Source organism: Podarcis muralis, chromosome 7, assembly GCF_964188315.1.
Source record: "Podarcis muralis chromosome 7, rPodMur119.hap1.1, whole genome shotgun sequence".
NCBI classification, from domain to species: Eukaryota; Metazoa; Chordata; class Lepidosauria; order Squamata; family Lacertidae; genus Podarcis; species Podarcis muralis.
This window is the reverse complement of record NC_135661.1, coordinates 91,527,769-91,554,596: the sequence shown is the minus strand read 5'-3', so window position 1 is coordinate 91,554,596 and position 26,828 is coordinate 91,527,769. Positions and strand designations below refer to the sequence as shown.

Here is a 26,828-nt window from a genome sequence, read left to right as displayed (position 1 = left end):
AAGGATCCTGGACCAGGCAGGCCAGCAGGTGCTGTTCTGATCCTCAAACGAAGGTACGCCAACGTCTTGTGATGCTATGCCCTTGACGGAGGCTGCAGACCCACCCTCCTGGGCTCTCCCCAGCAGGCTGCTGGGGTTCTACCCTGGCCCCCACAGCAGCAACCTCCAGTTTGCCCGGGGGGGGGGGGGGAGTTTTGGCCTAGACAAAAGCCTTCCTTCCTGCTCCACATTCTGCAGCCTCTCCTGGTCTGGCTGGAAGAGGTCCCACTCGCTTCCTTTCTCCAAGTAGCAGTCCCCCCTGCGCAATGACATTGCACAGCACAGCCCCCCAGCCCAAAACACAACTGGTTCGGGATGTGTGCAAAGTGGTTGTCACTGTAATCTCAGAGCAGAGGACCGGTGGGCTGGTCACTCAGCAGTAGTTTGGGAAATCCAAGAATGGCAGATGCCAAGCTTGCCAGACAGCCTTGCCACCTTCCTTTCGCAAATGCCATCCTCCCCCTCCCCTGTTACCTTATACCACACCATCCTGGGACCCCTCCCCTCCCTACTGTCTCTTCCAAGCATCTCTGGCTGGAAAGCTGCAGCCTGGGGGGGGGGGGGGCTCATTTCTGTTACAAAGGGATTCCACGCCAGAGCCAAACAACAGCAGCCTTTAAAATCACTGCATCATTTAATGTCAGCAGTACAATGATAGGAGACTTGAGTCTGGATGACATTGTTGGAAGACAAATGTGTGATACAAAAGAAAGTAGAGAGCCATGCAACCAAAGATTCACTGTAAAAATACCGGTACAATATATACAAACCCCATTTCAAATAGTATTTACATTTTATAGCATGTTTATAAAGCTCTGGTAGATGACCAATTTCATCAATTAATTTTTTTGCCATTTGTGTCTATTGAAGTGATTTTACAGTTTTTACAAAAGATCAGTTTTTTTTTATACAAATGTCACTGAGCATCTCTATCTAAATAAGCACGCAAGACAGAATACTTCACAAAGAACCTCCCCGGTTAAAGTTACACTCAAAAACTGAGAGCTATAGCTGCACCAAGGAGCCCTGGAAATGATAGTTTGGGGAGGCTGCTGAGAATTTTGTTCTAGTTCACTGTCCCTCCCGCAGGACCTACAGCAGCTAGACTCAATGCTTGTGCACAGAGTCAGAACGGTGAAACGGGTGCTAAGTTTGTAGAACGGACAATTGGCTTAAACGTCTTGGCTTTCACCAAGGAAAACTGGTTTAAGTTTGGAGTGAGATGGAACACGTCCCTCCTATTCTTAAACCAGTTCCTCCAATACACTCTGGCTTTTATGCTCCCAGGTAAGAGCCAAACCACATCTCCATTAAATGAATGTGCCTGAAACAGGAGGATTTGCAGCGGCACAGGTCTGGGGGAACGACCAAACTTTCAAGGTGTCCTGATGGCCCTTTTTAAAGTAAACACTGCCAAGTTCAGCACCCACAACGTTCCCAGAAATGCAAATGCCTTAAAGCTGTTTTCCCAACCCTAAATACTTTTTTCTCCGAATGAAAGACACCCCACCACTTCTCATACATATATACTACACGGTAGGGAGAGGAGACCTTCTTACAGCTAGTCAGTTTCAGCTAAGACACACTCCGCTCACGGTGTTTACCGCCTTCACCACTCAAGACTATGACCTCCACGCAGGGGGAGAGACCAACCTGTTCCAAATCTTTGGGGATGCTGTGTGCTGAGCATGGTTGCAGGATGCTTCCTTGACCACGCTGGGTCGCTAGGACAGACTCAGTCAAAGCAGAGGGGAAGCCTCTTCTTCCTCGTTTTCTGGGTAGGTTCCTTGTGCAGAAAGGGCACAAGCACCTCATCTCTGCCAAGCTGAGCTCATGCTTTTTTCAGAACACTGCAAATAGCTGCAGAAATACCCTTGCTGTTGAGAAATACTTTTTCCAGGCCAGCATCCAGTCTCTCTCCTGCCTTCAAGTGCAGATGGACAAGTGAGAAGGAAGACGACGAAGAGCAGCGGCCCCACCTGAAGGAGGCTGCCAAGAGGCGGCAGGCGCTTACAGGATCAGGCCAAACAGCTTTGTGTGCTTTAACACAAAGGCGATGAGATGCCAACCTCACGGCGCTGGCAGGGGAGAGGCAGTAGTACTATGCAGGGCAGGGGGGCTACGAAGCAGGTGCCGGCCCCAAACTCCTCTTCCCTCTGAGAAGAGATTCTGGCTGGGCTTTAAAGCAGCCAGCAGGCAAGTTGACTGCGATGAGCTCTCAAGAACAGACGTTGCAATCTCTGGTTCTTGCTCCTGGTCTCATCAGCTGCTTCTGAAGCACCAACGCCAGACACCTGCTCTTCTGATGCTTCCAAAAGGACTGTCCACCTGCAGCAACGTTTCCACTTCTAAAGCCACGTGGAATCTCCAGTTATTCAGGCTGGATTTTGAGTGAACCTGCTCTGCAGCAGAGCCTCTGGGCCCTGGCCTGCCTGCTCTACAGTCACCCCGTTCCACCTCCCTAAGACGCCTGCGAAACTGCCTGTTCTCATAGGAGCTACACAATCTACAGGCTATTTCGGAGCCCTGGCAGTGCCTGCTTATTAAGACAAGTGCAGAAGACAGACAAGTGGAATCAAAGGGATATTAATAATTTAATTTCAATACTACAAATTCTGTTTTGGTAGAAAGCATCACTTTTTTCGAGAGGCCGCCCCAACACCCCAGATGTAGCGCCCTGTTCTAGTTCAGCTGGATCTGGATCCAGCAACCTCCAGGAAATGGCAAACAAGTACTTAAAATCCAACACAATTACAAAAATAATCCAACATGGTTATTTCTCCATGGTAATTTTCACCGCACTAGATTTTTTTTCTTCTTCTTAAAAAAAGGCTATGATACACTTATTTTGTTACAGCTAAGAAATGAAGATACATATATTCTACAGATCAGCATGGCTGACAGCATCATCCCTTTACGCAACAGGAAAGAACCACCTTTCTCTCCCCAGCCTCTCCTCCACCCCACAGAGAAGACCTGAAGAGGAGGAGGAGGAGCAGGAGGGGTTCGGACGTAGCCCACTGTGCAAAGGAAGGCTAAGGGCTGGAGGGATTGCTGGCCCAGGTTTCCAAAGAAGATTTGAAGACAATGAATGATTTCAGGTGAGCCTCAAACAAAGGCCCAGGGCATCAGACAATACTGGCTAGTACTACTTAAGATACTCTGATTACTTGTTTACAATGCAGCTTGGATATTACACGCTACAGCACTGAGCAAAACCCAAAGGATGTATATACAAGTTATATGGCTGGGGTGGAAGGGGGTGGATTAATGGAATAAAAGGAAAAGAAGAGAACAAGTTTCGAACACTGCTGCTTCTCTCGGGCACAAGGCTGCAGGGGCAAGTCTTTAATACTACTGGCAGAAGGGGGAGGCTGTGGGGTCAAAGCCTTTAAAAACATCCTTTAAGGAGCCGGCGTCCTGCGGGTCCCCCTCCTGCGCAGGGCTGTTTCCAGCAAATGGGCTGCCTGCCCCGGACTTGGCCGCCTGCTTCACCATGCCATAGACGGGGGGCACCGGAAGGTTGTGGATGCCGGGCTGTGCGGCAGTCTCTGTGGCAGCAGGCGTGGTGGTGGTGGCGGCGGCAGTGGTGGCCGTGGTGGTGGCGGCGGCGGCCTTGGGCCGTGGCCGGTTGTAGCTGTTGTACCTGTCGGTCGACGGTTCTGCGCTGGGCTTCTCTGCTTCCAGCTGGTCCAGGGCCGACCGGCGAACAAACAAGGGCTCCTTCCCTCTGGCGCTGCCTTTGCTGTTGCTGCTGCCATCGGAGCCCTTGGCCGCCGGGCTGCCCTCCCCAGCTGGCTCCGCAGCCTTGCCGCCTGAGCCCGGAGTCCTTGGGTCGTAGAGGCTGATCCCGCTCAGGACGCTGCTCTGGCCGGTGCCTCTGCTCAGCCCTCCCGCCGTCAGCAGCCGGGGGTCGTAGGGAGCGATGCTGGGGGTTGCCTCCGAGGAGGCAGCAGGGCCAGCTGCCGACGTGCTGGCGGCCTCCGTTGGCTTTGAGGGCGCCGAGGGCGCTGGCTCAGAAGCCTTTTGCAGCCTGGGGTCAGCAGGGGCTTTGCGCATCCGGGGGTCGCTTGGCTTGTCGCTCGGGGTGGGGCTGCCTGCTGCGTTGACGGTCTTCAATATCCTCGAGAGCAGCTCAAAGTCCGGGAGGCTGGAGCCAGAGCCGGCCGAGGCTTCTGCTGGGGCTGCCGCCCGCTGCCTGGGGTCGGAGAGGCCGGTGGAGTTCTGAGGCCGGTTCAGGCGCGGATCCAGACCGGGCAGAGCCTGCAGAGCTGCCGGGACGGGAACGAACTCTTGCTTGGGGACAGGCAGCGGGATGAGGTCCTCGGGGCTCCACAGGACCATGCGGGCAAAACCGGGCATGACCAGGACAATGTCTTTCTTGATGTGGCTGAACTGCTGCAGCTGGCCCCGAGGGTCCCTCAGGGTGTGGTTTGGCAGAGCATCCAGGGGAATGGTGACCGGCTTGTCCCTCAGGGCCCTCTCCCCTTCCTCCTCTTCCGGAACGCCCTTCTGCCCAACCGAGGGGCTGGAATGCAGAGAGTCTGCTTTAGGGGCAGAGGGGGGAATGTGCCGCGCCAGCCTGGGATCTGTGGGCCCTGCGTCCCCCGCGCCGGGCGGAGCGGAAGGCTCCACGCCTCGAGAAAGCCTGGGGTCGCGCAGGAGGCGAGGGTCGGCCGGCCGGCCGCTTCCCGGGGGCTGGCTCTTCTGGAGGCGAGGGTCGCTCCTGCCCAAGGCGGGGCCAGCGCCACTGGGAGCGTCTTCATGGGGCCGGCTGGAACTTTGCTGCCGCAGAGTCTTCAGGATGGAGCTGACGCTGCTGCTGCCATCGTCCTCGTCGCTGGAGTACCAATTGCCAGTATCACCTGGGGGGGGGGGGGAGAGGAGGCAATAGAATGAGTCATGAGGCAAAGCTGGAGTATCACTCCTGGCTATAGTAACCCCCAAATCAGGGGTAACTGACAGATACAGTCATACCTCATGTTACGTTTGCTTCAGGTTGCGCGTTTTCAGGTTGCGTCCCGCGGCAACCAGAAAGTACTGGAATGGGTTACTTCTGCGTTTCGTTGCTCGCGCATGCGCGCAAAATGACTTCACACACATGCGCAGAAGCGGCAAATCGTGACCTGCGCAGATGCGGATTGCGTTCTTTTCAGGTTGCGAACGGGCCTCCGGAACGGATCCCGTTCGCAACCAGAGGTACTACTGGACTTGAAACTGCAAAACGCAAACCTCGCCTGGCCAAAGCACTTAAGGCAACATTAAATGCCAACTGCCATCCCAAGCAAAAGGTCTTCCTTTGTTTAGGTTCTGACAGACCGCTAGGAGCAGCTACAGAGGACGGTGTCTGCCTCTCTGTCTGTCTCTGAGACATGCACCACCCAAGCTTTAGAGGTCAGTTAGGGCTCTAGACTATGCCAGACTCCGTCATGAATGGCAGCGGATTGTGTCCTCGGCCTAAATGAAGAGACCTTCTCACCAGCTGCAGCTCAAGAACCCCAGGAGGAGGGGCTCTAAGAGAGGGATGGGCAACCTCTGGCCCCACCCACGGCCCCCTGCTCATCACCTGAGGTCATGTGACAGGGTGGGACGGAGCAGATAAACCTGAAGAAAAAAGCATCGAATTCCAAAAGTCTCAAATTCTGCCACTGGCAAAGAAGGAAGACTCAGAAGGCAGGGGGGATGGGACGACTTAGGTGAGTGCCTGGTTTTTCCTTTGCAAGCTGCAGCTTTGAAGCTGAGTCACCTGACGTCCTATGACAGGAGGTGACTGACAGGTAGGCAGCCTTGCCCAACTGTGAAAGTGGTCCATGGGGGGGGGGATCCCAAGACAGCCAGGCTGCACGACCAGAGCAGCTTGCCCCCCCCTCCAAGAACTAGAGCTGCCACTCCAAGCCAGCCTGGAGTCAGGGGCTGCCGGAGCCACTTGCCTTCCTCGTGCTCCCGATCCGGCTTGTAGCCTTCCGCGTGCCGCCGAGCCCTCTCTTCCTCCTCCTGCTGCTTGTGCTGGATGCGCAGGTACAGAGCCCGCTGCGTGGAGGGCAGGAAGTCGGGGACGTTGGAGGGAGGCTTCTGCAGCCTGGGCATCCCTCCGTCGCAGAAGGGGTCTGGCTCCAGGGAAGGGTCGGGGAAGATGTCTTCCCCAGGCAGCTCGTCCATCTCATCGTAGTTCCCGTAGCCCTCTGTCAGGGAAAGCGCAGGCAAGGAGGCCGTGAGAAACAAGGGCGGGGAGAGCAAGCACAGCCATGCTGGGGACAGAGGAGCCTCCAGGAGCGGCCGCCTCCCAGCAAACTGTGGCCCTGGGGGCCCTGGGCCGTTGCAGGAGCCAAAGGGCCCATTGGACTCAATGCTCTAGCGCAGTGTTTCTCAACCTGTGGGTCCCCAGATGTTGTTGGGACTACAACTCCCATCATGCCTAGCCAGCATGACCAGTGGTCAGGGATGATGGGAGTTGTAGTCCAACGGTCTTGTTTTCATACGGAAGCTGCCTTGAGTCCCATAAGGGGAAAAGGTGGGGTGTCTAATGATGATGATGATGATGATGATAATAATAATAATAATAGTAATAATAATAATAATAATAATAATAATGGGCCTACTGCCCACAGCTTCTCTTTAGCCACACTGCTGACGCTCACCTATTTTTAACTGCTTTTTTTAAATGAGTAAACACAGATGTTGACTTATTTTCACATGCTTTCTTTTAAATGCCTGGAATGGTGTTGTTTTGCCACTGGGCTCCTTTGGAAGAGAGGGAGGGAGGGAGGGAGGGAGGGGAGCAGGAAGGATCCAGTACCTGGGCCACCCATCAGGTTGGGGTCCATCTCCAAGCCTTCTGGATGCGGGTAGAAGCCGTCATAGAAGTCGGGTGCTGGTGGGCCAGGGGGCATCTCCTCGGGCCCAAAGGGCATCATTGGGGGCCCGGGGCCCATGGGAGGACCAGGGTTCATGCCGGGGCCCATGGGCATGTCGGGACACATGTCAGGGCACATGTCAGGAAGCATGTCGGGGGGCATGTCCGGGGGCATGTCGGGGTGCCCAGGGAACATTGGCGGAGACATGCCTGGGTGCCTAGAGGAAAGAACGCAGTGAGGGTCAGCAAAATGGCCAAGGAGGAGGAAGAGGGCCTTTTCAGAGGCGGCTCACTTCGCACCCTCCTTCCCTGCCCCTCACCAGATCCCCGGTACGCGCTGGAGGGAAGGTGGCACGTACCTCACACCCAGCTTCTCCGCCAGCTGGCCGGTGGGCCTCACCACAATCTCAAAGAGGGAGGGAATCTTCTTGTACATGTCCTGCTGCTGCTGCAGCTGCTGCGGCGAGAGGGGCTCGTGCATCGGAGGCGGCATCTGCGGGGGCCCAGGGGGCGGGAGGGGAGGCGGTGGGGGCGGCGGAGCAGGTGGCCCGCCAGGCATGGGTCGGCCGTTGGGCGACGTTGGAGCCGGCGGCCCCGGCGGCCGAGGGGGGGTGGGCAGCAGTCCTACTCCGGGAGGCGGCTTGGGCAAGGGGTTGATGCCTTGCTTCTTCAGCTCCTCCACTTCCTTCTCGTCTTCTGCTCCGGCCTCAGCATCGTCTGCCAGCATCTAAGGGGCAAGCGAAACAAGGCCGTGGGCGAAGAAGGCAGGGGCCGCCTCGGGTGGTAAGGCAGGAGGAGTCTCCCGTTATCCCCACACGCCTATTGCATGGCTCTCGAACCATCCCTGCCCCCCACAACTGCTAAGGAGAAGGCACCGCCCTCGGCAAAGGGCTTCCACGACCGGAAGCAAATCTCAGTGGCCCCCCGGCCCACTCACCTTATCCAGAAGCTCCCGCGTCTCGTCTGTGAGAGGTTCGTGGGAGAACATGCAGTCGTCTCCATTGATACAGTTCCCAGTCGTGTGGAAGAGCTTGCAAGGGAAGTCCCGTGCGAGGCATTAAAGAAAGTAATCAGGCCAAGGGCAAAGGCACAGGAGAACTAACGCACCCCAGGCCAGGCTTCGGCTTGCAGCAGGCCCACCTACAGACTCAGGGCTCTCACACCAAGGAAGTGGGGCTGATCTCCCTTGAGCAAGCCTGGCCCAGCTCCAAAACTTCGATTGAAGCTTAGCCGTTGTCCACAGTATGGAGAGTCAGATTAAACCTCCCCACCTACCCTTTGATATTAAAAAGGTAAAGGTACCCCTGCCCGTACGGGCCAGTCTTGACAGACTCTAGGGTTGTGCGCCCATCTCACTTAAGAGTCCAGGGGCCACCGCTGTCCGGAGACACTTCCGGGTCACGTGGCCAGCGTGACAAAGCTGCATCTGGCGAGCCAGTGCAGCACACGGAAACACCGTTTACCTTCCCGCTGGTAAGCGGTCCCTATTTATCTACTTGCACCCGGGGGTGCTTTCGAACTGCTAGGTTGGCAGGCGCTGGGACCGAGCAACGGGAGCGCACCCCGCCGCGGGGATTCGAACCGCCGACCTTTCGATCGGCAAGCCCTAGGCGCTGAGGCTTTTACCCACAACGCCACCCGCGTCCCCTACCCTTTGATATTAGCTTTCCTCTAAAAATGCAGGACTCAGAGGAGGCAAATCTAAGAAACCCCGGCGTGGAAGCAACCAGAAAGGATATCGTGCATGTAGGGACAGTTTTCAGCTCTGGCACAGTAGCCAGTGATGTAAAACTTGCACAGTTCCCGCTTCTTTGGCAGCTCAATGTCATGGCTGAAGTTGCAGTGTTCGCCCTGCCAGGAAAAAGCAGAAGGTGCAAAGAGCTGACTTTTGCACAGTGTGACACCTGAGCACAAAGGATGTTTAGCAGTTCATCCCTGGAAACACTCCCCCCCCCCCATCAACCCCAGAGGTGAGATGAGCCACCTCTTCACACAATCAGACAATGAGGGGAAAAAGAAGAACTTCTCATTTGGAAAGAACAGCAACAACCATGTACAACCACGAACTCCTTCCCAAGTTACAAGGACAGGCTCGGCACTCAAGGTCTTTGTGACGGACCCTGGAAGGGCAGGTGCTGTTGTGACATCAGCAGTAAACTGCTGGCACAGGAGGCCAAAATGGGCAGAGCTGGTGGTACAGCAAGACAGAAGCGGGACTTAGCTGGCATCTAGCGGCGTAACATTATGCCTGCAAAAGAGGTGAAATCTAATATGCTCCAAGTCAATGGAGAGCCCAAGGTGACCTCTTCCCCTACAGCAGAGTTCAGGAACCCATGGCCCTCCAGGTACTGTTGGACTAAAACTCCCACCATCCCTGGCCACCGGCTGTGCTGGACGGGGCTGATGGGAACCAGAGTCCAGCAAATTCTAGAGAGCAACAGATGCTCACTGCTGCCCTCCCTCTGCAACCAGCCACAGATCACCATATGCCTCGTAGACTTCCAGGCACATGCAATGGGGCCACACTGCTCTACCCTCCTCCCAAGAGAACGTGGAGCACCCAAGTCTGACTCTGGCGATGGGGAATGGTGCATAATTTAACTCTTTGGCTGCCGGTTTTTCTTTTCTTTTATTGCATTTCTACATTTATAGCCACACTGAGATCTTGTGAAGGGCACACAAAATAAACAAACAAAACAGAATAGTGATGAAACAATTATCCCTCCTTCAAGAGGTAGCCACTTGTTTGAGAAAATATTATTTGAGTAGGTTTGAACAATTTGGGGCAATTAAAATGTTAAAAGTTAAATAAACCTTGTGGAAGGAGGAGTGTATATAGGGTATATAGGAGTATAAAGGTAAAGGTACCCCTGCCCGTACGGGCCAGTCTTGCCAGACTCTGGGGTTGTGCGCCCATCTCACTCAAGAGGCCGGGGGCCAGCGCTGTCCGCAGACACTTCCGGGTCACGTGGCCAGCGTGACGAAGCTGCTCTTGCGAGCCAGAGCCGCACACGGAAACGCCGTTTACCTTCCTGCTAGTAAGCGGTCCCTATTTATCTACTTGCACCTGGGAGCGCTTTCGAACTGCTAGGTTGGCAGGTGCTGGGACCGAACAACGGGAGCGCACCCCGCCGCGGGGATTCGAACTGCCGACCTTTCGATCGGCAAGCCCTAGGCGCTGAGGCTTTTACCCACAGCGCCACCCGTGTCCCATATAGAAGTATACGTATATAGAAGTATACGTATATAGAAGTATACGTATGGTTAATTTGAATATGTTATTATTGAATATTATTGAATATGTATATTATTGAATATTGTATACCCAATGTATCAGCCGCCTGGGGGGGTTTCACTGTTTGTGTTTTGGTGGTTGGTAAAAAATAAAAAATGTATATATATTAAAAAAAACCCCAAGAGGTAGCCACTGCGTCCTCCACACAGGGCAAGTGTGCCCTGGGGCCCCCATCAGCCATGAACCCCAAATGCAGTGAAGCACAACAGGCACTTCACCTCATCTGCTGCTCATTCTGGTCAAATACTCATGTCCCCCTTTCCTGGCAGGATCAGAGCAAAAATGAGGCTACAGGAACCGGAGGCAGAGATCCCTAAATGAGATGGAAGCTTCTGTGTCTCCACGATCCAACCACCGGCAGGTGAACCACCAAATGTGGCCATTGTGGGCACCACCAACAGGGGAACGGAGCTGAGGCATGAGGGCCAAGAGAACATCTAGCCAGCAACGCACAGAACCGCTTGCTCACTGACCCCGACTGAGGCACTGCTGACTGCTCACCACTCCTGACTTGGCCTCCCATAAGCAATGGGACAGCTCTCCAGCAGATGCAAAAGCAGGCAAGCTTTCTTCCAGCACTGCAATGCAGGCCACAAGCAAGGTCCTTGCACAATGGAGCCAGCAGCCCTCTGGGCTTGTCCCCCCTTATCTTCCCAAGCAGTGGCTCTTCCTACACTGGATACATGCTCTCCAGCCTACTATGGAAGCCTCAGGAAACTGTTAGCCACACACCTGTCTCCAAACCCACCAGCCTCATAAGTACAGAGGCATCTTGGTTCTCAAACACTTCAGTACTCAAACAACTTGGAACCCTAACACTGCAAACCCGGAAGAAAGTGTTCCAGTTTGTGAACTTTTTTCAGAAGCTGAACGTGCTCTGTTTTGAGTGCCACACTTCCGTTTTGAGTGCTATGCTGAGGTCTGTCTGTTTTTGCTATTTATATTGCGTTTTTGTGGTTCTTTTTGTTTTGTTTTGTGACTGTCATTCAGCTACTGATTGACTGATTGTGTGACTGTAGTGCATTATTACTTTTATTTTATGGATCAATGGTCTCGTTAGATAGCAAAATTCATGTTAAATTGCTGTTTTAGGGGTTGTTTTTAAAAGTCTGGAACAGGTTAATCCATTTAGCATTACTTTCTATGGGAAAGCACGCCATGGTTTTGGAACGGGCTTCCGGAAGGGATTAAGTTTTAGAACCAAGGTACCACTGTACTGTACAAGCCTCTGATGCAAGCGGACTCTAGTACAAGAAGGCTTATGCCATAGCAAGTCCATGAGCCTTTAAGGTGCCACCAGACAGACGCCTTGCCGTTTTTGCTGCAACAGACTCTGATGGCACATGCGCCTGCAGACCTAGTCACCACATCATCAGGCAGCCAGGAACGAAAGCTGGTCCTGAACACTTACCCAGGTGCATCTTCCCTCCACAAAATATTTGCAGATGACTTTTCCTTTCTTATCTGATTGCTGGTGAGATTTATCGTGGTCGTTCCGCCGATAATTCCCGCCTCCGCCTCCATCCTATGGCAATCACAAGACACTTTATTTACCAATGTTATTCATGCAAAGCCTCCTAAAGTAGCTTACATAATTTTAGAACAAAACAATCTGTAAATATTGCCTGCTGCCACCCAGTCTTGCTGCAACAATTTTGTAGTCACTGCAGGGTTTTCCCCAGCCTGCCTTCTCAGAAGTCTGGCCGCTACTGCATATAGCTTCCTTTTTCTGCCCCATCCAGGTTGTGTAACCATTGTTCCTTTAACTCTGAACTTGCAAACTATGCTTCCAACAGTGTCTCTAGGAACATGCAGTGCCTTTGCTCTCTTTTTGTATCCTGCTCCTTGTTTGCGAAGGGCAATGTTCTCTTCTCTTACCTTCTTGGACCATTCTCCTGACTTAGCCATATTTCTACCATGCAGCCAAATCTGACACTCTGCAACCCCCTAGTCAGCTCAGGTATTTCATGTGTTCAAGCACACCTGGTGCAACTAGTGGAGCCCTTAATCAGTTGTACCAGGTGCGCTTGAGACAACACCTGCTGTATTTGTGTTGCTGTGAGGGGTTCTATACAGGGGGCTGAATAATAGCGAGACTGGAGAAGCCATTATAAGTTGCAATTTCAGCTGAATTTGGGGAACCATGAAGCATCTGCTGCACTGAGCTATTTCAATGGCTTTTGTTTGATTTGCTCATTGCAAACAGCTGAAAGTCTGCAAATTTTGATAATACAGTGGAACCTCGGATTTCGAACGTCTCGGAAGCTGAACAATTTGGAACCAGAACGCAGAAAACTTGGAAGTAATTGCTTCCGTTTTCGAACACTCCTCAGAAGTCAAACGGCTTCCAAGGCACATTTCTCTATTTTTTCAATGGAACGGTCTTCCAGAACGGATTACGTTCAAAAACCGAGGTTCCACTGTAAACTTGATTTGCAATGGCGGTTGAGTAATTTTCATTGCAACTGCATCTAGACCAACCAAGCTTTCGGCCCCATGGAAGCAGAAGGGGCCTGATCCAGGCACACAAACTGTAGGGGAAGGCTTAAGGAACGTGGGTCGGGGAAGTCGCTCACCCCCATGTCGTCATCGTAGTAGTCGTCCTCTTCATTCATGCCCCCTCCTTTGCCCATGCCTCCTCTCCCCCGGCCTCTTCCTCGGCCCATCCCCTTGCCTCCTCGCCCTCGGGAGCCACGGCCTCGGCCACGACCTAAGCCTGGAACAAGTCAAGCAACAACATTTTCTTAAATGGCAACAGATGACACACCATCCCTTCAAGTCCGCACAGGCAACTGGATCACAGAGTGCCAGCGCAAACAAAAGGGAAAGTGAGGCCTGCGAGGGCTCCAGCCTGCCAGCCAGAGGGGTGACTGCAGTCTTGGCCAACCGCAAGAGCCCCGGCCCACCTACCTCTTCCCCTTCCTTCCTTGCTCCTGCGATACTGGTTCAGCTCTTTGGAATAGTCGTCATACTCATCTCCCCCTGGAGGCTCTTCTCCTTCGCAGTACTGGCATTCAGAAAGAGGAGAAATCAGCAAAGTGGGGGTTGGCTCATGAAATGATGCCACACAAGGAGTATCCAACAATGAAGGAATACAGAGAATAGAATCTAACCAAAACAAACACAGCTGTGTATATAATGAAAGTATAACACACACTGAATGTCCCGATGGAATTGATATTATGCAATTGGACAAAATAATGTCCATGCAATGTACAGTCGCAATGTACATTGTGATAACAGCATGACATGTATCATTTAGCAATGTGTATGAACCAACTAGAAGATGACATGCAAAATGAAGACAATACCTAGGCATCTTGTCGGCCAGAGTCCTTCATCTTATCTAGAAGATTCACTACATAGTTGAACTATTGAACTCTCGGTTATATGGAACAGCAATTTGCAAGACTGCATATATGTTTTTTTCAAGTTCTCTGCCACTGTACACATAGGTCTCAAGTGGATATTATTTTGGGTCATGATACCAATTGCGTTGGGACATTCAGTATGTATTATACTTCCATTGTATACAGTTGTGTATGTTTTGATTAGATGCCACACAAGGACGCAGGAAAGTGGGCTGGCTGCAAGCGCCAACCGTGCCAGCTCACCTCCATTTCCTCTTCATACATTTCCTCCTCCTCCTCCTCCGGGTGCTCTCCTCTTCCCCTGCCACGGTTGCCTCTGCCCATGCCTCGCCCTCGCATCCCGCCTCTTCCACGACCACGGTACCCTCGGCCTCGGCCACGACCCCCTGTGGACACAAGACAAACAAAGCGAAACCGGATCAGACTCTGGGGCATAAAGAGAGGCTGCTTCCCACTTCCCGCCAAGGCTCCCCCGTAAGCAGGAACAGCAGAGTGTTTTGCATCTGTCTATCAGGAACAGCAAAATTCCCATGCAATGGCGCACAGTCCTGCCTCCATGATTCTGGGGACCAGAGGACACAACACACCCGGGGGGGGGTGAATATGTTGTCTTGCCTTTCTATGACTAAGATCTCAAGGGAAAGGAAAGCAGCCATCTTGTGGCAAGGGACCTCAGTCCCAGGGGAGGGTGCTGCGTAACCAAGGGGCTCATGCACCTTCGGTACCAAAGTCAATCTGACTCAAAACATGCAGCTGGCCTCAAGGGAGCCCAACAGGCAGAGACAGTTCAACTCCTCCCAGGCAGGAACGCAACCCTGATGCCAATTGTTTTCTGAGTTGGAACCCAGAACAAAAGTCTGCACTGAGCCGAAAGTGCCTTTTAAAAAGGCAAGTTTAATCCCTTTGAATGCTGACGAACTTTCGCAATGGGCGTAATTTTTGTGCTGGGGAGCAAACCCTTTCCCAGCATGAGGGCTAAGCACCGGCAGGCGTGTACCTCTCCCCCTGTGCGACCCCTCCTTGGCCCTCCGGTACTGGTTCAGCTCCTTCGCGAAGTCATCATAGTCTTCTTTGCCCATGTCCTCATCATCCTCTCCCTCATAGTCACAATAGCCCTCGTTCTCATACTCCTCGTACATGGGGTAGTTCTTGCTTTCCATTTTGGAATATCCCTTTTTGGGGGCGCTGTGAGATGACGAATACTGCTGATGAGACTGGAAGTGAACGCACACAGAGTTATTACCAGGCATAACAAGCTGATCACCATCACCCATCATCTCAAGGAGATGTACAATGAAAACAGGGTGCCATAGGCACTCCTGGCAAAGACCCATTCAGCCAACTGGGAAAGCTGCCCGTCTCTCGACAGAAATGCTGCTCCACACCGCAGGGGCAGCCACACCAAAAACCCTGGCCTGAGTTCCTGTGGAGGAGAGCTGCTGAGATCTTGGGGACTTGCAGGAGAAACTCTCCCGTAGGCCGCGGGAATAACCTGGCGGTCTCTCACATAACCTGGTCCTCAGGTGTACAGGGTCTTGAGGTACAAATGGGCTCCTTATGCGTCTTCTAAACCAGCCTCTCCAGAGGGCCATCCCTGATCACTGGCCATGCTGGCTGAGGCTGAACTGTAGTCCAAAAAGGACGGAGGGCACCACATTGGGGGAGGCTCTCCTCCAAACCACCCTTTCCGGGAGCAGACATTCCCCAGCTGCCCGCTTTCCCCTCTGGCACAGAGGCCTCCACTGCCACCTGCCAGTGTCCTGCCACAAATCCCGCTGGCCCCTGTGGTGTGGGAGCCTTTGCCTAACCGCAGGGTGGGACTGAGACCCTAGCCCGATTCCTGGTGAACTTCCAAATGCACTTACGGAGGAGGAGTAGAGAGGGCTGTACTCCCTGTACTTCCGATGCCCCTTCTCGCCAGGGCTGAAGTCTGAGTCCTCACTGTAGTCTGAGAAATCGTCACTTGAAGAGGCATGGCGCTGCAAAGGAGGGCAAGGCTGTTAGCGGCTGCTCCCCAGATCGTGCTCTTTTCATTCACCCAGCTCTGGCTACTGCTTTAAAGGAGCTTTAATGTTTTCAGCACAGACTTCTCTACACAGGTGGGGATTCCAACTATTTATGAAGCAGCAGTCACTACATCAGGCTGTAACAGCCAACAGAAGACAAGGGCAGCAGGGACACCCCATCGGCACAACAGAGAGACAAGCAACTTTTTGTGCCTCCTCTCCATTTGCTTTTTCATGCCAGTTTGCCATTAGGTTGCTTATTTCCTCCTCCCTCCCAACCCCTTATTCTTTTGTGTTGTGTCTTTTTAGATTATAAGCCTGATAGGTCAATGACCCTCCTTGGTTTTTAGGGATTTGAAAGCTCTGGCTGGATAGCAGCTGAAAATAGATAGAGAAATAGATAGAGAGATAGATAGCTGGAAGATACCGCTGCCTCTGGAGCAAGCAGACAGCTTTTAACGGCGGTCGGGCATCAAATGCAACTTGAAATTGGGCTTCCAGCACATGCACTCTAGTTTACATGATTTTTCAGATACTTTGGTATTTCTGCATGCAAGTCTAACTGTTTTTGGTTCCTCGTATCATCTGTTCACCTTAGAAGCAGTTGCTTTTTATCAAGAGCGATCTCTTCTAGCCTCCAAACATTTCTGCCACCTCTGATTCTAGTTCATCACTGATTACTTCTCATCTCATTCATGCAGTTGTGTGCCCCCCCCTTTTGAAGACCAGCATGCCATTGGCACAGCAGGCTCCGGGCCCACCAAGATCCTTGTGAAGAAATGCAGGTGAGAGTCTGTGCCTGGCATCCCCTTTACGTCCCCAGCTCTCTGACCCCAGACCAGGCCAAACATCAAAGCAAAGTTTGAGGGGGGGGGCCTGAAACGGGTGTTCTTGAAGCTTGCCTGGCCTCACCCACCTTGTGCTTGGATTTCCTTTTCTTTTTGGACCTCCGCTTCTCCTTCTCGCGCTCTTTCCGACGCTTCCTTTTCCTCCGGTGAGTCTTCTCTTCATCCGAGTCACTATGATGCTTCTCGTTTTTGTCCTTCCGACTCTTCTCTCGGGACTCTGAAGCATCATGCGGCTCCTCGCCCCCGTCGTCTTCCAGCTCCCCTTCTTCCAGCTCCCCATCCTCCCTGTAAAGACACACAACCAGGATCATTTGGATGGAAGGAGCAAGGCAGGTGACAGAGGGGAGTTTCAAAGCAGGAAACTGTGCTAAATAGCATGTCGCTTGCCTGTCAAAGGTCACAGGCCTGATCATTGGGAAAGAACAAACCAGTCCTGCTTCCTCCCAGAACATGTCCTTATTCTGCAGAGTATGTGCAAAAATGAATGCAGCTCCAGCCCTAAGACTATATTCCGGGAGAGGACAGAGACACACACATGCATGCACACACCAGGAAAAGCAACCATCAAGTGGCTGGCTACGTATCTGACTACGCAAACACATTTGTGACTGGAAAGCTCAGAGTTAAACAAAAGCAAGAGACATGGCTATTACAACTGCTTGGTATCTACACAGAAATGAAGTGTTGCCTTTTTACACTGCCACCGCAAGGTCACCCATTTACTCCTCCCCAGCCCAAGAATACAGCAAAGGGGCAACGCAAGAAGAGCTGAGAAAGCCCAAAGCTGAGCCTAAAGCTGAAGTGCCACTTCTTCCCGTCCAAAGACAAAAGTCACTACAACTTCCATCCCCAATCCAAAGCCAGAGAACCATTTGCTGAGGAACCCTGCACTCTTCGGCAAGGCTGAAAGGATAAATAACGCACGTATTTCTCAAGCAAGTCCCCAAAACTGCTCAAAGGAGTTCATGCAGGACATGCTTTCATTTCATAAATTAAGTGTTTACTAAAAAAGGTTTGCCATTTTTATCACCTCCATAATACAGCTAGGAGGGTGATGATAATGGGCTGACCCAGGGCGGCCGGGCGGCAAGACCCAGTGTGAGCTAAGAACCGAGGATTCAGCTGATACGTCGTGCTCACCATCCCTCTGCCACAACAGCTTATAAGCTTCCCTTACATGCGACCAAATTCCTGAGTGGGAATCTTATTTCTCAAGCGAAACCAACATCTCCTGAACATCTGCTTGGGCCCTTCAACAGCCATTGAAAGGGGGTCTTCTCCTACTTGGAATGACACACAGGCTTTTATTTTGTCTTGGCTGCCTACTGTGGTTTGTGCAGAGGCACCAGCAGTGGGGAAAGGTCAGCGGATGCTCTGAAGACCACCACTCCAAGCACCACTATGGCAGAAGCCCTGCAGGCACCAGGCCAGCCAGTCACTACGAAAGCAAAACTTCTAGGCTGGCACTGTCCAGGCCACAAACGGTTTAGCTGCTTCCGTCAGTATCCATGAGCCAAGCACAACAGTGAGGCCCAAGGACATACAGCAAATTATAGACCAAGATACAAAGCTGGCAATGGGACCGGCTTCCCATATGGCATTTTTAATGGACGTAATCTTCATTTAAGAAAAGAAGCCCATATCAGTGTAGACCGTCAGATGTGGAAATTGCAACCATGCCCACTTTTCTGCTGGAAGGTTGGACTCACAAACTTCACACGCACTTAAAACTAGAATACTCACTACACTTTGACTCAAAATGTATTTCAAAGAAAGAACCACCTCAATTTGCCTGTCTTATGCTAGTCCATGTTCTGTGCTTGTAAACTGAAGGCAATAGGTAAAGGATGTGGTTTATCTGACTTCCAGGGCTAGGAAACACTCAAGGAAGCGATGCGTTTCACGAAAGGCAGAGCTGCCGGGGGAGGCAAGCTCACATCCTTTCTGGCGTGAGCCAGCATTACTTGCAAGGAGCTACTGGTGCTACCTGAGTACAGCAAACAGGATTGTTCTCCTGATCTCAGGGGGCGGTGGGGGAAGAGAGAGGGATGAGGGTTGCCTGCTCCTCAGGTATATCCATGCCTCACCTCAGTGAAGCCCTCTCTTCCTCCACCTGACACTAAAAGTCTGCTGCTAGTCAAATTGCCTCTGCAGCACATATGGTGGAAGCCAGGCTGCTGCCGCTGCTGCTACAGAAACTATTGACTTTCTCCCCAGAGCCTGCCAGCCAGCTGACACGGCCCTGCACACAGCTCGGCCCCCTGGCTGTCCTCACTCAGGTGCCTCCTCCTCTCTGTAAGCAGGACACAGTGACGCGGTGCTGACTGTGGTGCGTGGCCAGCCAGGGCAGTGCCAGGACAGGGCCACCACCTCCAGGCTGAGTGTTTGCATCTCAGGCAGGGAACAGTTTAAAGCTGGCAGCAACCTTCAGAGTTATTTGCAGCTCTTCCACAACTGGAAGCATGTGCAATAGGGGCTTCCAAGACCTAAACAGAGCCAAATCTGGCACTGCGATTTACTAGTTATAACTGTTCCAACTCTCAAAATAACAGAAGAAAAACGGCATCCAACACCTCACACCCCTCCAAATGAATGCTTGGGAGAGAGGGGGTTTGGACAGCCTAAAGTTGGGGGGGGGCGGTACAGAAGGGAAGCCGCAGCCTTGACTTTTAGGGCAGCTGGACTTCATCTCTGCCATCCACTTTCCAATGGCAGCACTGATCCCTTCACCTAAACCTCTTCCACCTGGGCATAAATACACAGCTTTCGTCTTGACCATGCTTAGTCTGGTAATAGAGAACGCCTTGAGGGCTTCAGCATGCAAGATACATGTGCAATCCCATGCATATTTACCCAGAAGTAAGTCCTACTGTGTTTAATGGGGCTTACTCCCTAGTAAGTGTGGTTAGGATTGTAGCCTTATTCTGGCAGTCAAAATGATCTAAAACTTGGTGGCTTAATGCTGTGTGAAAAGCTATTAATCAGCAACTCTGAGTACAGTAATTATTACTAAAAGCTACAGGGCTCTGTCAACTTCATAGTAGAGCTTGCCATACGTGTTCACTGTGGCTATAGGGCAAAGCAGCATGGTTGCCATGTGGCTATAGGGCTTTCAGAGAATCAAGTTGACACTGGGGGAAACGCTAGCCTTGTGACAGGCCCACCACAGCTCTTGGGGACTTTCCTCGGGAGCCAGTCCCTTTGCTACCTCTGCAGCAGAATGCTGAGCTTCATGAAAAGTATTACATCACAGTCGCCCTGTGTGACCTCACGGATCACGTGACCAGAGCCTGCTGCAGGAGAAAACAGACCCTTCCAAGGCCTGGATCAGAACAGCACAGAAGCTTCTCCTGGAAAGTCCATGTGGGGAGGGCGCTCATGCTTCTGCAGGTGTTTGGTGCCAAGAGTACAAAACCCAGGCACGGCAAAGGCACTGCGCTTGAAAGATCACATCTGCCAGAGAAAGGCAGAGAAAGAATACCAGGCTGAGGAAAGAAGCCATGGCAGGAGAAGGCTGTGTAATGGCAGAGATCAGCACGACAAAGGTCACCTCTCAGAGGTCAAGAGAAGGAGCTGGGTTCAACAGGCCCACGGGGGGCTCCTCCAAGCATATATATACAGGGAGATGCCTGGCACAGAACAGAAAAGTGGGAGTGGGAACAGGTGCCGAAGGAGGGCAGCAGGCGATGAGCGTGAAGAAAAGACCGGACGGAAACAAAAGGAAAGCCACTGAGCCTGACATGGAACTTTGAATGAAACATGACAGGGATCCAGCGCACAGACGTAAAGAGAGAAGCCACACGGTCAAGGCAATGAGGCAGAAAGGTAATTTTAGGAGAATATTCTAAGTTGATTAAGGAACAAAAACACTGCAGGACAGAAGGGCCTCAGAGCAAGTGGTATGTGGTTTTGCTTTACTGGACAGTTTACAGAAACATCAAGCTCTTATTCAATTACTGCAACCGAAATATGTCAGTTCTCTCTATGAGAATAGTTTCTGCCTTCTTACTTTGTGTCTGAAACTTAACAGATATAGTAAGACCTTTTCCGGTCAAAAATCAAGGCCAGTGTCTCTGCTGCCCCCGATGGTGGGAAATGGGAAAGCCACGGAAAAACCACCTTGGTCTCTAAACTTTGGATTGAACAAACACAATGTTAAAATGAAATAGGGTTGATATTGTTCCCCTGACCTGCATACCAGTGTTAAGACACTCAGCTATATGAGCCGATTGCCAAATGGCACCTTGAACCTAGGTTATGGTTGCCACAATGGTATGTCTAGGCACGCCCCTCCAATTGAGTTTGTTGTTATTATTTCATTTCATTTCTATACCACTTTATAATCTAAAGAAAAAATAGCAAAGCAGTTTACAACACATTAAAAACAAATAAAACAATCCAGGAAAAAACATACGTATTCAAGCTTCAAGAAAAATATTTCAGATCCTTTTCTAAGTGACATTTTGCTTGCCCTATATTTATTTATATAGCTGTCCCATAACATGAGGACTGTAGGAAGCCAGTGTGGTGTAGGACCTGGGAGATCAGGGTTCAAATCCCCACTCAGTCACGAAGCTCACTGGGTGACCTCTGGGCAGCCACAGCCTCCACCTACTTCACAGGGCCGCTGAAGGATTAACCGTGTCCTCTTTGGAGGAAAAGGCGGGATATAAATGCAACAAATAAGCTCTTCTGCTGACCTGCTTAAGCAAGGTGGAGGGGCCAGCCAGACGGAGATGTCAGTCGCCCACCTGACAGCCAGAGATCTCCACGTGGTCACAGTTGGACCCGTGCCTGTCGCAAAAAGCGCCTGGATAACTTCTAGCACTACTGCTTACCTAGGAGACTGCTGAAACCTAGGGTTGTGCTCAAATTTACTCATGCTCAGAGTAGGCCCACTGAAACCAGCAAACTAACAAGTTTCTTAATTTTAATGAGTCTACTTCAAGGGAACACAGTTGGACTCAACATCAGCCATAACCATAATGGGTGTAACTTGGGTTCATTAATTTGGAAGGATCTACTGTTGAGTAGAACTTAGCTGCAATTATGGAAGCCTTCTACAACATCAGCTAAAATCTGTGCCGGCTGCAGGTCCACAGCAAAGGCCTGAGATTTCACACACTGGAGCAGAAGAAGGTGTTGGAGAGAACACCAAACTGTAATTACCCAGTGAATGATTCCTGTGAGAGCAAAACTGGGGAGGAGCTAGGGTGCTGTGAACTATGAATTCAGAAAAGCCAGGATGTTTCCTGGAGTGAGGAACTCCACAACAACAACAAAAACTCTTGGCCAATGACATTTTAAGGAAATCTAACCAGCCACGGGGAACTCTAGTCAGCAGGTGGAACGCGAGTCCCTGCCCACTAGAGTATACATGCACTTTCTACAGCAGGCAAAATGCCATTCTCTGGCATTATTGTACAAAACCTTAATGCATCTTATGAACATCTCCCTTCTACCAAGCGAAACCAGTGGTCTCTCTCTCTGTATTGCCCACACTGACTAGCAACAGCTCTCTGGGGTTTCAGACCGGGGCTGCTCCCAGCCCTGCTCAGAGATGCAGTTGGGGATTGAAACAATGGCCTTTCTTCACCCAAAGTATGAACTGGGAATGCCGGGGAAATGCTATGAAGGAACTCACTAAGAAATCTGGAATAAGGCAGACACTTGGAGCTCAGCTCTCCCGAAATGAAATGGGACCTGTCATCGGTGTGACAATGCACACGCCTTGGGGTGGGAGTCGGCCCTATGGGATTTGGCAGGAGTGGGACCTACCCCTAAGTACACACTCATCATATAGGGCATGACCCTGCAGGAGTGGGAGTTCCTTTTCTGGTTTAGCAGCATACACTGCAGGGTGAAGACACCGGAAACCTTCGTGGAGGATTTCCTAACGCCAGTTCCTTAAAGCTAGAGATAACTGTATTTTCAAAGGCGATCAAGACAAACTACGTCTTTAATTCAGGCAGGCAGCTAACTTGGACCTCTTTGAAAAACCCGCCCTCCAGCTAGGGGCTGGGGAGAGATGAGACTTAGACATTTTGGAATTATTTCAATGGCCTCAACCTGCCCAAAAGCACGGCTTTCAGCCCAATATCATTTCTGCACCTTTCAAAACAAGAGCCTGCAGCAGAACCAGGTGCTATGGACTGATGAGCCAAACGAGCGCAAGGGCACAGCACAGAGGAGAATGGAACCCGCAGAGCTGGCTATTAAAAGGTCCCTTCGTCAAGGGAGGCCGCCACGGAAGAATGTAGGACACCTTCTTCCAAAGGAATTGGCCACCTTTTACTACCAAAACTGCTTTCAAGGTTCCCTGGGCAAAAAAAAATAATCAGAAGACAGTAAAAATATCACCACCACTAACTACTCTGCGAGTCACTCTTGGTTGCATGAAGCGCTATATGCACCTGCCAAATATTTAATTTAAAAGGTCATTTCACAAAGAAGTTAATATGCAATCTAGCTCTGTAATGGAAATTAGCTTCCAGTTTACATGAACAGCCACGTTCCCTCCCCCATCTTCCTTGCTGGTCACACTGTTGACTCACGGCATTCTAAGCTGACGTCATTCACCCAAGAATGCCCATGAGTTTCAACAGGGGGCGGCCTCCTACGTTGCCAACAATGGGAGAGAAGCAGAAATTCAGCAGGTGTCCTCAGGTGAGGCTCAGTGGCAGGAGAAGAAACTCCTACCTGCAAAAGTTCTCTCATTCCATCCAGCTACTAAAGGCACAAGAACACTTCCCTTAAAAATGTGTTGACTGTAACCAGCATAAAATGCTGATACAGAGTTTGCATTTTAATCCCTTCCCACTTAACACCAAGCAAAACGGCAAGAGGATCAGCGCCTAGGACTTCGTACTTTCCAAGTGTGCACATCCTTAGTCTGTCTTTCTCCCTCTGACTCCCAGCCTAATTTTGTCAATAGGAAGAATGTAAAAATCCAGCAGATCTTACAAAGCACTGCCAGACCTGCCTCAACAATGGCTTATTGTTGGCAGTGCTGAAATAATGCACTTAACTCAGAAGTGCCACGTACATTCTTACGAATTGAGGAATATAAAGTCACAGCAGTGAGATAATAATCTATGTTCAAAGTTGAAGCAGGTCTCTTGACCTGGTAGCACAACTCTTGGTAACACATCAGGCCAACCCTTGGCTGCCTCATTCAGCCACCTCAAACTTCCTGAACATGGATTCGGGCCGCCCAGGACACGGTCAGCAGGCGCAAGTTCAGCCCATCTCAGAGCTTGCAGCTAGATCAGTCACAAGTAGAAATAAAATGGCTCAAGCTTTTAATTGGCGGAAAGGTGGGCTTTTGTAACAGTTAATGGCCGAATTTGTGCTTTAAGGTCCCTGCCAGAGCTACCAACATACAGATAAACCACCTAATGTATTGACCACCAGAGCTGGGCCAGTGATGGAGAAAGGAACCCTTTTCTCCTGTTAGTTTGACTAGGAAATTTCAACCAGACCAACAGCAGTGGTACCTCTGCCACCAATGTCGCTGAGTGAATAGAGCCAAACCATGCAGGGCACGAAGAGAAAAGGGGTGTGTGACTGCAGCACTAGCAGCAGATGAGTCCGACCAGAGAGGGGTGGGTCTAGGGACATATCCCAGGCCTTGCCTGCTTAAGGTTGTCAGAGGAGAAAGGGGTGGGAGAGACCATTTTGTGGTGCCAGGTACAGGTAGTTGAGGCCTAATGGTTCAGGGTCCTCAGGGCTTTGCATCCAAAGCTGCCAACACCCCTTTCCCCAAACATCCTCCTTTTCAGGCCTCTGCTGGCAGTAGCTTTTTGCCTAATAATAACTACTACTGTTAATTATTATTATTACTATTATTATTCTGCCCATCTGACTGGGTTGCCCCAGTCACTCTGGGCAGCTCCCAACAAAATATTAAAAACACAATAAAAGACGAACCATTAAAAACTTTCCTGAACAGGGCTGCCTTCAGAAAGTCCTATAATTGTTTATCTGTTTGACATCTGATGGGAGGGCATTCCACAGGGAGGGCGCCACTACCAAAGAAGACCCTCTGCCTGGCTCACTGTAGCTTCACACCTTGAAGGGAACTTGGAGCTGGACCCCAGTGTCCGGGCTGGACGATGGAGATGGAGACGCTCCTTCAGGTAGATCTTCTACCTCCTCTCCTCCAATGAAGGTTGGGGAAGAGGCAGCCTATCTACCAGCCTACCCGCCAATCAGAATCAGGTTGCTTAGCATTGCATGCTAAGGTGATTTTTTAAAAAGTATCTCTAAACTTAATACTTCACTATGAAATTTGCCTTTATCATTTGCTGCCCAGAGTGTCTGGGACAACTCAAGTCAGATTAGAAGAGTACAAGTAATAAATTGCTACTATTATAATTATTGTCACCCCAAGCAGAAATTTCATACTGTTCTTTAGTGGACAACTTAGTAGTTTCCTTGTTTTGTAGATGTTTTCTAGCACATGCGCACAAAAGTAGATTTTTTTTGGTAGTGCAGGAAAGCACAGGCCAATGCTATTTTGCACAAGCGAGTGTGTGGCACTCGTAGACCGTTTCCCGTTTCATCAGAATAAACAGGACAAAACACTGCACTCGCTATGGGACCAAGTGTACGGCCTTGTTTTACATGAAGAACAGGAGCGGTGGGATTTGGAAAGCGCTGGGTTATGGGATAAGGAGTCTAATGTACACAACACAGAGTTACTGTCATTTGGATTCACTTGTCTTGTGTGAGGTACAAACATGAACTTTGCACAGAACATGTAGTTAACAAAAGGACGATGGAAACAGGAAGAAAAGGGTTGCTAATAAGGTGCTTACACTGTACATGGTTATTGCTTACCAAATGAGGGGGAGGGTGGAAGTGTTTGATGACTTTGGGGACACTGTGATTTGTTACACTTTGGAACTGCTTATCCTTTTTGGAAACAACTTTGCAAACCTGCACTAAGTGCAGCGTGTGTCCACTTTCCAGATAGCCGGATGACGAGGGAGTCTGCAGACACAGTGCCTGGGTGGCATCCCAGCTGGAGCTCCATAGCCCTTGGCTGGGGGGGGAGGCGGGCGAGGGGGCAGCCACTCACTCACCCTGCAAAGCTTACAGCAGGGCTTGAGCTATTTTTTTAAAATACAGTAATCCGAAACATCTCCTTTTTTCTTTCCAGGATGGTGTGTGCTTTTGTGAGTACTTTCCTAAGTTAGCGTCACATACGGAGGGGGCACCAAGCAGCCCAACAGAAAGGGACACCGTTCTGCTCCTTTCCTTAAACGAAATGCTTACTGACTTCTGGCCTTTTGTTTGTGGCGGGGAAAGAAAGGAACAAGGTACAAATTGAATTATTCAATAAAAGAGATTACTTACCAACCCAACCCCTGCATCACATGAAAGAGAGAACTCCACAGGGAGGGAGGAAGAGAAGGAGGGAGGGGGGGGAAGGAGGCGCGCGCCCCGTGTGCGAGCATACACACGTGCGCGCGCGCCAAGGTAGACCCACGGCGACCCTGCGCTGCCCACCTGCCCTCGAGGGAGAGGGGGAGGGAAGGATGGATGGAGGAGGAGGAGGATCCCCCTCTGCCTGTCACACTGTCACCCCCCCCCCCCCGTCCCTGGTGGCGGGGCGTCCAAATGCCCGGCTTGGCCCGGGAGGGGGCGCGCACAAAGGCCGGGCCCGCTGCTCCTGCTCTTCCTCCTGGCCTCCCCGCCATGCCGGGATGTGGGGGGGGGGGGCCACCTGCGCTGCCCTCCCCCGCCTGGCTGCCCCCTCCCCTCCCCCCGCCCGTGCCCCTCCCGCCCCCCCCCCGCTAGAAGAGAGAGAGAAAGAGAGAGAGAGAGAGAGAGAGGCGGGTACTGGACCTTTCGTCCGGGCCGGGCCCGTGGTGGTGTTGTTGGAGCGGCCGGGCGCTGGCGCCGCCGAGGCCCAGGCTGCTGCCGTGGTGGTGGCTGTGGAGGAGGGAGGCGGCGGCGGCCGGAGAGGGGGAAGGGGGCCTGGCGTGCGGGCTGCTGGGCGGGGGCACGCTGGGGCTCTCCACGGCCATGGGGGGCGGCCGGGGCTGGGGCGGGCGGGAGGCCGGGGCTGGCGGGGCGGCGCCAGCGGGCGAGGGAGCCAGCCAGCCGGGCGCCCGCCGAGGAGGAGCAGGAGGAACGGGAGAGCGGGAGGAGGAGGAGGAGGCGGCGCACCGGGACGGGGCACAGTCACTGTACTCGGCGGGCCTGAGGCGCCGCGCTCCGCTGGCGGGCTTGGCTGCACGGAGGAGGGCTGCTGCCGGGCTGGCGAGCTGCTGCCGAGGCTGCACCACACAAAATGGCGCCCGGCGCCTCGCCCGCCCGCCCGACACTCGCCCGGCGCCGCCCTCGCTCGCTCGCTCGCGCACACGCACCAGCCGCCCGGCGCCGCCCGACACGCCCCGCGCACCGCCG

General features: G+C 51.9%; 1 protein-coding gene across 1 annotated transcript; it reads right to left on the bottom strand.

Moving 5' to 3' along the window:
* Positions 1-654: 654 nt before the first annotated feature.
* Positions 655-26,514, bottom strand: ZC3H4 (zinc finger CCCH-type containing 4). Its single transcript, XM_028741770.2, has 14 exons — positions 26,265-26,514; positions 16,481-16,697; positions 15,424-15,537; positions 14,556-14,772; positions 13,802-13,944; positions 13,098-13,194; positions 12,764-12,903; positions 11,599-11,712; positions 8,632-8,743; positions 7,830-7,939; positions 7,252-7,619; positions 6,836-7,110; positions 5,970-6,221; positions 655-4,904 (listed from the first exon to the last, which is right to left on the bottom strand). Exons 1-14 carry the CDS (start codon positions 26,444-26,446, stop codon positions 3,394-3,396), a joined length of 3,852 nt encoding a protein of 1,283 aa, XP_028597603.2. The 5' UTR covers positions 26,447-26,514; the 3' UTR covers positions 655-3,393.
* Between the last annotated feature and the right edge of the window lie 314 nt (positions 26,515-26,828).